This window comes from Odontomachus brunneus, unplaced genomic scaffold, assembly GCF_010583005.1.
Source record: "Odontomachus brunneus isolate Ranch 3 - 2012 unplaced genomic scaffold, Obru_v1 Obru_scaffold_074, whole genome shotgun sequence".
In the NCBI taxonomy this organism is placed as follows: domain Eukaryota; kingdom Metazoa; phylum Arthropoda; class Insecta; order Hymenoptera; family Formicidae; genus Odontomachus; species Odontomachus brunneus.
The window spans coordinates 860,214-873,362 of record NW_022639524.1 but is presented as its reverse complement, the minus strand read 5'-3'; the positions used below and the strand labels follow the sequence as shown (position 1 = coordinate 873,362).

The 13,149-nt window shown below is 49.5% G+C and overlaps 1 protein-coding gene across 1 annotated transcript in view; it reads left to right on the top strand.

The window, feature by feature from the left end:
* Nucleotides 1-5,008: 5,008 nt before the first annotated feature.
* The window catches only part of LOC116847114 (zinc finger protein 768-like), a 30,713-nt gene continuing 22,572 nt past the window's right edge, over nt 5,009-13,149 (top strand). The window contains exon 1 of the mRNA XM_032821763.1: nt 5,009-5,264. Coding sequence (XP_032677654.1) covers nt 5,162-5,264 — 103 coding nt within the window. The 5' untranslated portion in view covers nt 5,009-5,161. The remainder of the gene's footprint in view (nt 5,265-13,149) is intronic.

The following is a 13,149-nucleotide window of genomic DNA, read 5'->3' as shown; positions in this document are numbered from 1 at the left end:
GGGGGGGGGGGCAAGGGGGGAGGAAAGAGAGCGCGCGCGAAAGAGCGAGAGCGAAGGCAGAGGAGGATGAGAGTAAGAGAATACGAGAGAAAGAGAACGAAAGAGGGACAGAGTGAGAGAGGGAGGGGGAGAAAGAGAGGAGCGGTCCCGGCAAACAAGAAGCGAGCCGCAATGCATTCGCTCTACTCGCTAGATATAAATACGCGACAGAGGGCAAGGAACCAACCACGCCTGCACCGGCAGCTACTGCCTAACGACACCGACACGCACACGCAGCCGCTCATTGTGATAAAGCAGAAGAAGGAACGGCGGGAGAGAGAGAAAGAGGAAGAAAGAAGGAAACGGCGAAAGAGAGAGAGAGAGAGGAACAGAGCGAGTGAACGCGAGGCAGCAGAAGAGGGAGAGAAAGCGGGAGAGATAGACAGAGGGAGGAAGAGAGAGAGAGAGAGAGAGAGAGAGAGAGAGAGAGAGAGAGAGAAAGAGAGAGAGGCGCAAGCTGCTGGTCGCTGCTGCTGCTGCTGCGTTCGTTCATGCGCCCATCCGTGTGCTGCAAGTTGGGACGAACGTGGCCGGTCCTGAGTCTCTTTCTTTCTTTCTTTCTCTCTCCCTTCTCTCTCTCTCTTTCTCTGCTCACTCTCCTTCTCTCATTTTCTTTCTCCCTCCCTTTCTCTCTCTTTCTCTGTCTCTGTCGCGCACCATCCTTCACTCTTTCTCTCTCTTTCCTTCTGGAAGACGCGGCCAAATATTGCATCGCCGGATAAATATAGGCGGCCGCGCACCGCCGCTGCACCAAGCCCTAACGCGCGTACTTTTCTCTTCTCGCTCTCGTCGCTTTCGGACGGCTACACTACTACTATACAACGAGGGACGCGACTCTCGCCAGCGCGCCGCGCGGCATTCCTCTCCCGCGGCTCTCTTTCCACGCCGCGCCGCGCCGTGCCGCGCGAAACGATCGTTAAATCCGTTCTTCGTTCGTGGCCGAGAACTTGGCGATGATGATGCCGAGGCCTGTGTGCGGTGCGCGACGCTTTACCTCTCTTCGCCTTTTCCTTGTCTATTTTTTCTTCTCCTTCTTTTTTTCCTTTTATCCCGAGGATCGCCCCCCTTTTGGATTCGCTTTTAAAGATGATCGATGAATCGCTCCGCGGTCGAGCGTTCCGATTGCCGCTGCGACTTTCCCTTCTTTTTTGCCGAAATCGCGACCGTAATCGTAAGAGCGCGCGTGGAAATCTGCGCGCTCACACAAGCGAGATCATAACTTTCGACTGCTGCCGCTCCTCAAGGTGAGTCGCGCCGTTTCGCACCGAGTCTCGCGTCTTCCCGTTCGCCGAGAACGCGTCTCGTGCGATTATTGCGACAGAGATCTCCTCCCGTGGTCCAAGCGGGGATTGTCTACCGCGCCTACGCGCATTAGACACGTGTCTAGAACCGTTAATGGTGATTGATGTAACGCCAGCGTAAGAGCCACGGTATCCCTTGTCTAAAATTCCAATTAATTTCTACCATCTGAGTGAGAGGCAAACGTAGGAAAGAGAGGGGAAAAGTATCGGATATATTTGGCGGAAGGCCGAAATATTTCAGAGTAAACCCAAACCGTTAAAGGCCTATCCAGATAAATTTACATAATTATAGCTTTCACACACACATGCATCAGGAAATCAACCAATTATAATGCATGCAATAAAAGAATATCTTTTATATCAGATACACGATTGGTCAATTCATTGTATATGTGCAGCATGCAACTGTGTAAGTTTGTCTGGATAGACCTTTAGTTAGGATAAAGTCTAAGTCTAAGAATGATGCAGTGAAACGGTGCAGTGCGAGACGCGATCGGGTGCCTCGCGATCCCGCAGCTCCTCGGTTCATTCGGTTCGAGTGGTTATCTCGGCGCGTTACACCAGGCGATAACTTGTAATCGGGTCAGCACAACGATGCATTGTAAAGTACGATCGGCTCGCTTATGAATCTCCGCGCTTTTCTCGGCCCCGCGAGAGAGCGAGAGACGAGTACACCGCTGCGTGAGAGAGAGGGGGGAGAGGTAGAGAGAGAGAGAGAGAGAACGTCGCTCGAATAACGTCCACGTCCCGAATATTTCTTTTATAAGGCTTACGTAAGAGCATGCTCGTACCACTTCCCCGTGAATATCCGCGCCAATCAAAGACAATGACGGCTCGTTCGGATTATTCCTGGTCGCAGTCTGTCCTGCCTAAGCAACATTGGGAAGAAAGATGAGGAAACACATTTTCAAGATAGAAACATTTATTTTCAGGATGGATGTTTCCCCTCGGGACTCTCTTGACAATTGGATTTCTCTCTCTTTAATTTATCTTGTACTTATGCGCGTGTTTGACATAGCAACTCGCTGCCAAGAGCCTCTCGCGGGAGACGAGCGTTGCCATTGGCGTCACCGTAAATCGCGTCCTCGCGACGAGGACATGCGATTTCGTCCACTTGGCCGGCTCACGGGAGCTTATCGGCGCTCGACGCGCCATACGCGGGCCTGGCTCGCATGCTTTGGCGCACGATTGGCGTCGAACAGCGCGCCTTCACGTGGCGCGTTACCTGCAATCGCTCGTACGTGAGCGTGGCCCTTGGCGCGCAGCGAGATACGCACGGTCGCGAGGCAGCCTCTTAGTACGCGACTAATCCGCAGACGTGCTGAGGAACGGACGACGCGCGCTCTCGCTTGCGCACCGGCCCCGCTTTGTTTTCGCGGGCGCGAGAGCGCGAGCCTCGGGCGCGCGCCGCGTCGCGGGAGAGCACGTGGCTGCGAGGCCGCGGGCATAGTCAGTGAAAATCATCGTGCGCGGACATTGGGTGGCGGGAAACGTGCGTGATAGCGCGCGGAGGGAGACCCTAATCGAGCTAGCGCGTGAACCTAACCCCACACGCGAGAAGGGTTGGGAGCGGGAGATGGAGGTGGTGGAGGAGACGGCGGCGGCAGAGTACGCGGGGCCGGGGGAGGGAGAGACGAAGAAGGCGGCGGTGTGCTGCTCCGTCGGCGATCGGCGCGGCGACCGGGGACAGAGAGAGAGAGAGAAAGAGAGAGAGAGAGAAAGAGAGGGAGGGAAAGAGTGAAGGAGCGAGTAGGAGAAAGAGAGATAGACAGATAGAGAGAGCCGGAGACGGTTATCGCGGAAGTTCGGCAATTATAGGTGCCGAGTCGTCCTCTTTTTTTCCTCCTTTCCTTCTTTTTTTTTCGACGAGTGATATTGATTTGGGAGAGGCAGTTCGTATTCGCGGCACGAGCATACCTTGTGACTCGGCAGAGGCGATGCCGCCGCCAGCGCGATGCATCACGGCGCAGCGCGCATTGAGGGGTACGTCGCGCTGGCCGGGAGTGAGAGAGGACCGCGTGGTGGGTAGGGGGTGAGGGTCGCGGTGGAGAACGGCGGGAGGGACGTGCGACGCCAGAGAGGGGGAGGAAAGGCGATCGGAGGTGTTCCCCACCCCAGTCATTCCCCTACGCCGAAAGGCAGCCCCTCCACGTGCCCGTTGGCCCCCGCCGACGTGATATCAAACCCCTTCCATCGGTTCAACGAACATAACTTCCTCGCTTCGGCTCCTCTCGACCCTACCCTTCCTGCCTGCCGTCGCTTCTCGCCGACGCTCGTTCTCCACCACCACCACCACCACCGCCGTCGTCGCCGCCGCCGCCGCCGCCGCCGCCGCCGCCGCCGCCACCACCAGCATGGCTCACCACCACCGAGTCGGCTCGTCAGGGCCGAAGTCACGGACTCGATCGCCTTTTAACTCCTTTATACCGATTTTGTGGATGATGATTTAGTCGATGAAGCGCGAGCGATTTCCAGGAGATATACGAACGATGGGGAATTTAATACTTGAGAATCGCGACTCGAGCGACTCGCGGTGAACTCGATCTCGGCTCATATTTGTGATGACAAGGAGCCAAGGTTGAATTGCGAGCGTGTACGCGCGGCTGAACGATTTTCCTCCGAATCGTGGACTTTCACGACTGCCGTTATCACGAATATACTGTCGAATGAAACTCGAACGATACCTCTAGCTTCGAGTCAAGTTCTCGATTTTTGTGTCTCTGATGTCTAAAATTCTGCCGATCGCGCTACTCCAATTTGGCGCGACAACGCATCGCAATCGGTTTGGTCGTGAAACCACTCGACTTTTTGCAGCATTTCCTCATTTGCATCATTCACCGCTAGTGGTAACATCGCGATGTATTGTATTACGATTGTCCTTAATCCGCTCTTACTTCCTACTACAGTTTACAGAATCAGCCCGAGGAACCGAAAGGGTTCAGAATCGGGAGTGGGAAGCAGGACGATGGTGCTCGCGCTGACTCGTCCGTTCCTGCCGTCGTTGCCGCCGCCGCCGCCGCCGCCACCGCCGTCGCTGCCGCCGCCACCGCCGCCGCCGCCGCCGCTCGCTCCACGGCACCTTCTCCGCTCGTCCTCTCCCGACGCCAACCATCCCAAACCCGAACCAGTCCAGAAATCCCCACTCTGGTCGCGCGGTACCGCGGCGACGGAAGTGTGGCAACGCTGCAGCGCTCGCCAGTGTCTCGGTCTTGGCGAGTTACTCGGGGGGGCTCAGGCCGAGTCTACCGAGATTGTGTCTACCGGCGCGGGTAACCCGAAAGCGAGTGTGGCGAGGATTAAAGTCGCGGGGCGCTTTCCGGCATGCGAGACCGTCTCGCTGCTGCCTGAAGGCCGTACGGGAACGCACGAGGGACGGCGCGCGAACGATAAGAAAAGTTTCACGGCCGCGGACCTAGAGGAGGAGGCCGACGTGGAGGAGGTGGAGGTGGAGGAGGAGGAACAAGAGCAGCAGCAGCAACGGCAGCAGGAGGACGAAGAAGAGGACGAAGAAGAGGAGGAAGAGGAAGAAGAAGAAGAAGAGGAAGAGAAGCAGGAGGAAGAAGAGGAGGAGGAGGAGGAGGAGGAGGTGAAGCAGGAGGAAGAAGCGGAGGACGCATCGTCGCCGCGCGGTAGACGTAGGAAGTGGAGGAAGAAGCCGACGAGAGACGGGCGCCGCGCGCTCGCACGTTGCCGTGCCGCGCTTACTATATCTACTATACACCACACGCGCGCCGTGTCCGCGTACGCGCGCGTGAAATCCACACGTACGATATATTTATATGCATACACGGTGACCCGCGCGCGGAGATAATACAGTGTAAATGGCGCTCTCGGCGCAGAACCAGTCGACGTCGTACGTGAACTTGTATTACTCGATCGTCCAGCGCGCGGCGACGCGCTACTTTAAGGAATATTACAACTCCGGTGAGTACCAGATGCATACATGTAACATGTACACGCGCTACACACACACATGTGCGCGCGCGCTGCATACGTACGCGCGTACGACACACGCATCCCCGAAAGCGCACGCGGCACGCATCCGCGACAGCGGCGGCGGCGGCGACGACAACGACGATGACGACAACTTACGACGACGACGACGACGACGACGACGACGACGACGACGACGACGGCGGCGGCGGCGGCGGCGGCGGAGGCGGCAGATTCGTCGGCGAGCGCGGATAACACGCGCCTCGCTTTCGTACTGTCTAATCGCGCTCCCTCTGCCGTTTCCTCCCCCGGCCTCCTGTCCTGTGTCTTGTCCTCCCGCGAACTTTATCCCCCGTAGGCTGCGGCAGACGCCGGGTAACCAGCCACCTGTGCGTCGTGTCCACGTTTTGCCAAAACGCGGCGTCATCGCGCGCGCCGCGTGCCGAGTACGCGCGGTTTCGAATTTTCCCGCTCTCCACCCCTTCACGTTTTCCCCCCCCCGGCGCTCGCTCGCTCGCTCGCCACATACACAGACGCAGGCACGCCACTCGCTATCTCTCGCCGTAGAATCGAAGCTTACTTAAAAAAACCGGTATAATATCGATGATCTCTCGCGTCTGGACGGTGCTGAGGAGGCGCGCGATAACAAATCTCCTCGTCGTCCGAGACTCATTCGTGACAATTGGCGGACACGTGACACGGTAAAGCCACGCTTCGCTGTGCCTGTAGTGCGGAGAATTCAACTCGTCGAAATTATACTGGTTCCGATCCCTGCTCTCGTCGTATCCGAGTACTCTTTCTCTTTCTTCCTCTTTCTTCCTCTCTCTCTCTCTTTTCCTCTTTTTTCCTCTCTCCGTCCTGATCCCCCGTTCCCTCCTCTGTCCCCTCCCCCCTCGACGTGCACGCGTGTTCACGTATGCATACCGAGACGCACGGGGCGAACTATAACGCGCCAGCGACTACTGGCAGAAGTGCTCTTCCGACTGCGATTAACAACGCGCCGCTGGCTAGACACGTGTGCCGTACGAAACTCGCGTGTGTCTGCGGTCGAGCTCGACGAGGCTTGATTGGCGAGGACAGTGTTTAACGTTGGGCAACCGAAAAGGAGAGAGAAAGAGAGAGAAAGAAAGAGATACGGATAGAGAGACGGAGGATCCGAGGTGTGGGGGTTGAGCGAGGTATCAAGGGTAAACGGAGAACGTTGCTGGCCGTCGGTCACCGTGTGGTGCACCTATACGAAACTCCTCGCGAAACGAGAGACAGACAGACAGACAGAGAGAAAGAGAGAGAGAGAGAGAGAGAGAGAGAGAGAGGGGGAGAGAGAGAGAGAGAGAGAGAAGAGTCGCGTGTCCGCGCGATTGCACGAGGCGAAAACAGCGAGAGTAGCGTGCGCGAGGAGGGAGAGACGGTGAAAGAGAAAGAGAGGAGAGAGAGAGAGAGAAAGAAGAAGTATCTTATATATTTATTAGAGATCCCCCTTTTACGGAGAACGCAAAATAATATAGCAAAAGTATGAATTAGACACAACGATAAGCGAGGACGCGGTAAGAACCAGTCGCCTGTGATTCTCTCCGAAGCTATTGCGGTGCGCGCGAGCGAGCGAGTGAGCGAGTGGAACGGCAAAAATCGGAAACTAATTCAAGATAAGCGCGAGACTAGTAATTAAGTAGCTCCACCGCTACGACAGTAATCGCCGTGCTTATAGGAGCTAATCGTAAAATTGGATCTCGAAACGATTAAATCTCTCTATTATGGAGCGCGTATAAGAGAAGAAGAATTTAATTTCATACCGTCCTGGACCGAGAAGTTACACGCCGACGAGAATATCCCGTGTGTGATCCGAAAAAGGAACATGAAACGGAGTGTTGCTGGCAATGTGACTTACTGTTTAGGTACGCAACGTCGGTCGGAGTGCTCGCGGCGGACGGTTTGTTAATTCTTCTCGAAATGTGTCGGCGCACATGGAGAGAAAGAGAACGCGTCTCTCTCTTTCTCTCTCTCTTGCATTTCTCTGGGATGACAAGCGACGAGCTGGAAAAAGAAGGAGAGAACGACAGAAAGAAACGAAAGGAAGAGAGAGAGAGAGAGAGAGAGAGAAAGAGTTGCGTGGCAATTCGTAAAACATAATCATGTAATATCTGCTGCGTCGTTGGGTCATCTAATCGGTCCTCGAATTATCAAAAGCACCAAGTGACGAAACGCGCGATAAGAATAGTGAATTTTCGGATCTGCCTCGTGCGTCGGTCACATTATCTCTGATCTCTTGCAACCTCTTCGCGACTGTAGACGCTTTTGTTTCTTCTTCTGCATTGGGATTAATTCGCAGGGGAATAATTCAATCGTCGTCGTCGTCGCGTCGCCCATTTTGATTCGTGACAGCATAATTCAGCGATCTCAAGTAACAGCTAAAGTCGTGCCTGAACTTCCCGCATTTTTCTTTATCCACAAATCCGTCGACTCGATCGTAGTCAGCTGCTCCTTAGTGAGATCTCGATACGAATTTTCGTCTCTTCCTCCTTCTTCCTTTACTGTTTCACATTCAGAGTTTCAAATATCTTTGAAACCAACTCTCGAATCAAACAACTTTTTAAAGAAACCTCATCGCTTAAAAGATTGCACGAACGCAAAACGTTTTATTACCTATTTTTCCCGTCGCCTCGCAGAAACGTTTCGTGCGCAAGTTACATCTTGATATTTATATATATATATATATATATATATATATATATATATGTCCCATAAAAAAAAATATATATATAACCCCTGAAATCGCAAGAACAACCGAGAAGAACACGAAACTCCGCAATCTCGTTCGAATGTAGAATCATCTGTATTCCGTCCGAACGGAATCAGCTCGTCCTTGTAGAATATACTGCAAATTTTCGTATGATTTTTCGTAAACTTAATAATTATGTTGGCGAGAAAGAGAGAGAGAGAGAAAGAGAGATTTTGCACATTGTGCAGTTAATTGTATCGAGATCGCATCATCATTTATTAGATATCTAGATCTTAAAGGTGGATCATTGGAGACATATTTAAAGTAGTGGATATTTTGGAAGCATTAAAAGGCGCGATACTAGATAGAGATAGAGAGAATGTAAAGAGAAAGCGTTGAGAATATTCTCTTGGAGAAAAAAAAGAGAGAGAGAGAGCGCAGTAGATAGATGAGAAAGAAGTTAGTAAAGGAGAATAGGTGGAAAAATTTAGAGGGCAGAATAGAACGAGGAAGAAAATAGATAAAAGAGAAGGAAACGAGAAAGTGAGAGAGATAGAATCAAAACACGAGAGCTGGGAAAACAGGGGTAAAGGCAGGAATCAGTGTACTTTCGTAAGCCTAATAATTAAGTTGGCGAGAGAGAAAGAGAGAGAGAGAAAGAAAGAGAGAAAGAGAGAGAGAAATTTTTGGGCACATTGTGTTAATTGTACCGAGATCGCATCATCTTTATACAATCGTTTATGTCGCATAGTAAAGTTTAATGTTCACCAAATAGACATCTATTGTGTGATAAAAAGTTGTTATTGAAGTCTCACCTCCGCGTTCAAATTCAAGTTACAACCGCTCAAGTTAACACCCGATCAGAAAGAAAGAAAGGACAGTAGATTCGGCGAATCTACCTTGCCTGACATGAGGAATCTTACGATACGTAGATCGTGGTAGCATCGACCGCGCACACGACGCTCCCGAAACGACGAATTTTTGAGAATACCGATTGCGAATCGGGGTTCTCCTCCAAATTGACAGCGCGGCGTGCCTTCGAATCGGTCACTCGTCACGCCGCGCCGAGGCTCGCGCGCGCGCAGCCGACGCACCGGCCCGATCCACCGATCGAGACTCGCTGGTCAAGGTGAGCGTCGTCGGCCGAGGACTCTCGTGATCGTGCTCTTTGTGACCGAGAAACACAACGCCGGACGATCGCGAGCGCGTCCCGCGCCGCAGCCTCGACTCTAGCCGAGGGCGAATGACGACGGCGGAGGAAAGTCGATGATGACGGGAACGCCGCGCTCTCGCCTCGTTGAGATCCGATTCCTGCGCGACGCAATCGCCACGGAATCCGCTCCTCTGTGACTCAATTTGCCGTTTTACGACGCGAAATTCGTGCTTTATAGTCGCGCGTGTGTATTGGTTGGTCCGCTTGCTCTCGAAGATGGGGATCTTTTGGTCGTCCTCCTTCTTCTTCCACTCTCTTCGCCTCTTCTCCTGTTTATCTTCTTCACAAGAGGAAATGAGAGAAATGCGAGACTCCCCAATTCCGCTCAAAATGCAGAATGATCTCTGCCAAAATACTCTGCCAGATATTTCCAGGCATAGCTGAGAGACGTCGGTTCGTCCTTTTGGAAGATTTATTTATTCATGTATTTAGTGATACACGGAAATCTCGTCGTAGTATCGGCACTTGCACGAATACACTTTCTTCTTCGTTTTAATGAATATTTGCCTCAGATAGGAAGGACACAGTCCTCCTTAGACTGAATCAGTAAAATTGTTTTTGATTGAATCGACAAAAGGTATATTTCACCGACAATATCAGTGAATATTCGCTGATTTTCAATGTAAGCGCTACCGTCTCACTGTTTCGTCTCATATCGTCCTGATTTTGACCACTAGAGGCAAAATTTTACTGCAAAATCTGTAGCACGTAAATTCGCTTTGCTCTACATCAAATACAACTTTCTGCATTTGCGACAATGGAATTAACGACCTCCATGCTTCTTGCGTGCACACAGAAAAATACATACCGTACTCAAGTAAATCCTATTCCAAGTGTGTCACAAGTTTATATATTCACAAATCTGCCATAAGTTCGTCATAAGCATCAAATTTATTTAAAATACGTTCTGAGTCCTTGTAAGTTTTAGCATTTTAATAAAAAATATTATGTTAAAACAAAAGTTCGGTTTGCCTGCTACATAAAGTCGAATACATCGAACCAACTTTTTCTTTGATAAAATTTTATAATATTCTTACAAGGAGAATAGAGTCTTTTTTTTACATACATGAAAATGAGCTTTTCCCTTTATAAGTTTCTACATCCGCGAATCTATCACAAGTTCGTCATAAGCATCAAATTTATACAAAATATATTCTTAATCCCAGTAAGTTTAGCACGTCAATCAAGAACATTAAAACAAAAATTCAGTTTACTTACAGTTACGAGGTTTTTTTCTATAAAAACAGTATTCTTATAAAAAGAGTAAATTCTTCTAATACATTACACTGAGCTTTTTGAAATTCAAAATTATTTTAGCGCTATTATCAACAACATATTCTTTTTTAAAAATAAATTCCATTGCTCAAAAAAAATAACCATTGCTCAAAAGAAGAGAAGCAAACCGATCAATCGCCTTTCTTAGCAGTAGAATGATCTTTTTCTGTGTGTGTATGCAATGGCATTGTCGATATTCGCAAATCGTATCAATAACAGGAATAATAGCTACTGTTAGCTGATCTTCTCGGCGAGATTTTACTGATAGCAGTGATAGCAATAACTGAAACACCAGTTATAAGTATATATAAGTACTGTGGAGAGTGTGCGACGCTTTTAATTTCAGTCGTTACGAAAGGATGGTCCGGCCGGGGCTCGTCGAGTCGCCGAGGGTTAATCGAGTTCTCGCGAATCTCGTTCGATAAGTCGTACTCGTAAACACACCCTATCCGAAAGGTGTCTCGGGGAGAGAGGGAGGCATTTCCGTGCGGTCACTCGCGCCGGGGGAAACGGCGAACTCGGCACGTTGATCGCGCCAGGAGGAGGGACGGATTTCTTATTTAGATATGCCGCATTCGATAAGAATGCCGATGCAAAATTTAGCACGTGTCGGGCCGCACGCGTCAAGCCGACTCGCTTATCACTTCTGCTCGCAGGACTCCGAATTCCCGGGCTGCTCGAGATTTCAGGCGTTTCACCGCTTACACTCGGGATTCTCGGATCCGGGAGTTCCTCACGCGTTCGCGCGAGCGGATCTCCCCGACTCCGCTCGATTTGACACGCCGGGAACGTCAATTTTCGAATCGAGCACACGACACCCGGGCAATTTTTTTCCCTCGATAACGTCCGTCTCGCGCGAAGCGAGATAATCGCGCGGCACCTTCCTATTCCCTAATCCATTCGTAATGCACGCCAAACGCGACTCAACGTCTCTCTTATCGGGACGCGTGCTTTTTCTGCAGCTACGAAACACAATGCGGCACGTTTGCTTTACGGCTAGATCGGGGCGCGAAGCTCGACCGCGACGTTCGAACACGCCGCAACCGGCAGATAAATCGCGCCATTGACGCGGAGAAAGCTCCGGCCGGATATGAATCGCGCCGCACTGCCGCACATTCATATAATAATTGTTATATTGTCTTAACGGTCGCGCGCGCATATGTCTTCATCGCCGCGATGTAAACCGGTATCGCGTTAACAGCGGCGATCGTAATCGCGACGAGGCATCGCCGGTACGACCTTCGTGAACTTAGCAGCATCCTTCTCCCCCCCCCCCTCTCTCTCTCCTCCAGAAGTTTCTCAGACGATTGCCGGGTTCCTCACTCGATGGCCGGGTACACGAAAATAATGCGCGATATATTCCAAACAATAATATTTCAGGAGCGACTCATTCAGAGATCGCGTTTTGACACCAAATTCGAGTGAGCAACCAATTCTTTCAGTACGCTCTATATTTGTAAAGCGTCGCTGCTTGACAGGCCAGACCCTGTGAATAGCTATCTGCATTAAAATAAATTCGCGTTCGGAATATCTCGAGAGCAATCAATTCAGGGATCGCGTTTGGATGTCAATGAGTGGGGTAAAATTTAGTCCCATTTTGCAGCATTCGAAATCTGAAATTATTTTTTGATAAATTTGTGGATAATTCATGAATAGATTAAAAGTGTGTAAATATTAAAGTAATGCGCGCCTCACCATTCGGGAGGAAATTACTCAAACGGTGCATATTCTGTCAAAATAAATTGTATCGTTGAAGCTCTTACTGAAGACGTATAGGAAATGCTGAAAGAAATGGGACGAAATCATTATTAATAAAGCAATATACGGATTATAGATAATATTTATTAATTTAGAAGGACTTTTGCCAAGTTCTCCGATTAACTTAATCGCCGATTGGTTCCGTTGCAAAACTAGCAGAATTGGCCAGTAGCTATTTGCTTTAAGTTAATTAGAGTCTGGTAAAAAAATCATTTTAAATTAATAAATATTATTAGCATTAATAAACCATATTTTTTTATTGATAAAAACATTGATTCAATTTCTTGCAACAATTTCTACGTGTTTCTCTCTCTCTCCTATCGTATATTTTTAAATCATTTTCTCTCAAATAGTGAGGTGTACATCGCTTTGATACTTATATATCTTTAATTCTATTCTATATGAACAGAATAGAACAGATAACATATAAAATGTTATAAAAAAATAATTTAAGATATTTCGAATGCCACAAAATGGGGCTAAAAGTTTGCGAGCGCTCTCTTGGGCTCTCTCTTTGTGTGGGGAAGTAATTTTTCAAATTGCTTCACTGTTACGCGGTCTTTATCACGCGTGTTCTTCGCAATCTTTTGTCTTGCTCGCGAGACGATTATTTTTGTTGTAACCTAATATATTTCGAAAACTGTTGTTTCGCGACGTGTTGACATCGACATGAACAGCTACTTTAATACTACGTTCCATTTCTCATTGCGTCAATTTCATGTCCATTTATGCATTGCGCCATCTCGGCATTTCCAGAACCACTGAGTTTGATTTCTATTCGCTGCATTTTAGAGCGAGTAAATAGCAATTAATTCTGGTATATCGATTTCTACAATTAGAATGCCTGGCGCATGTGTTTTTCTTGATATATATATATATATATATATATATATATATATATATATATATATATA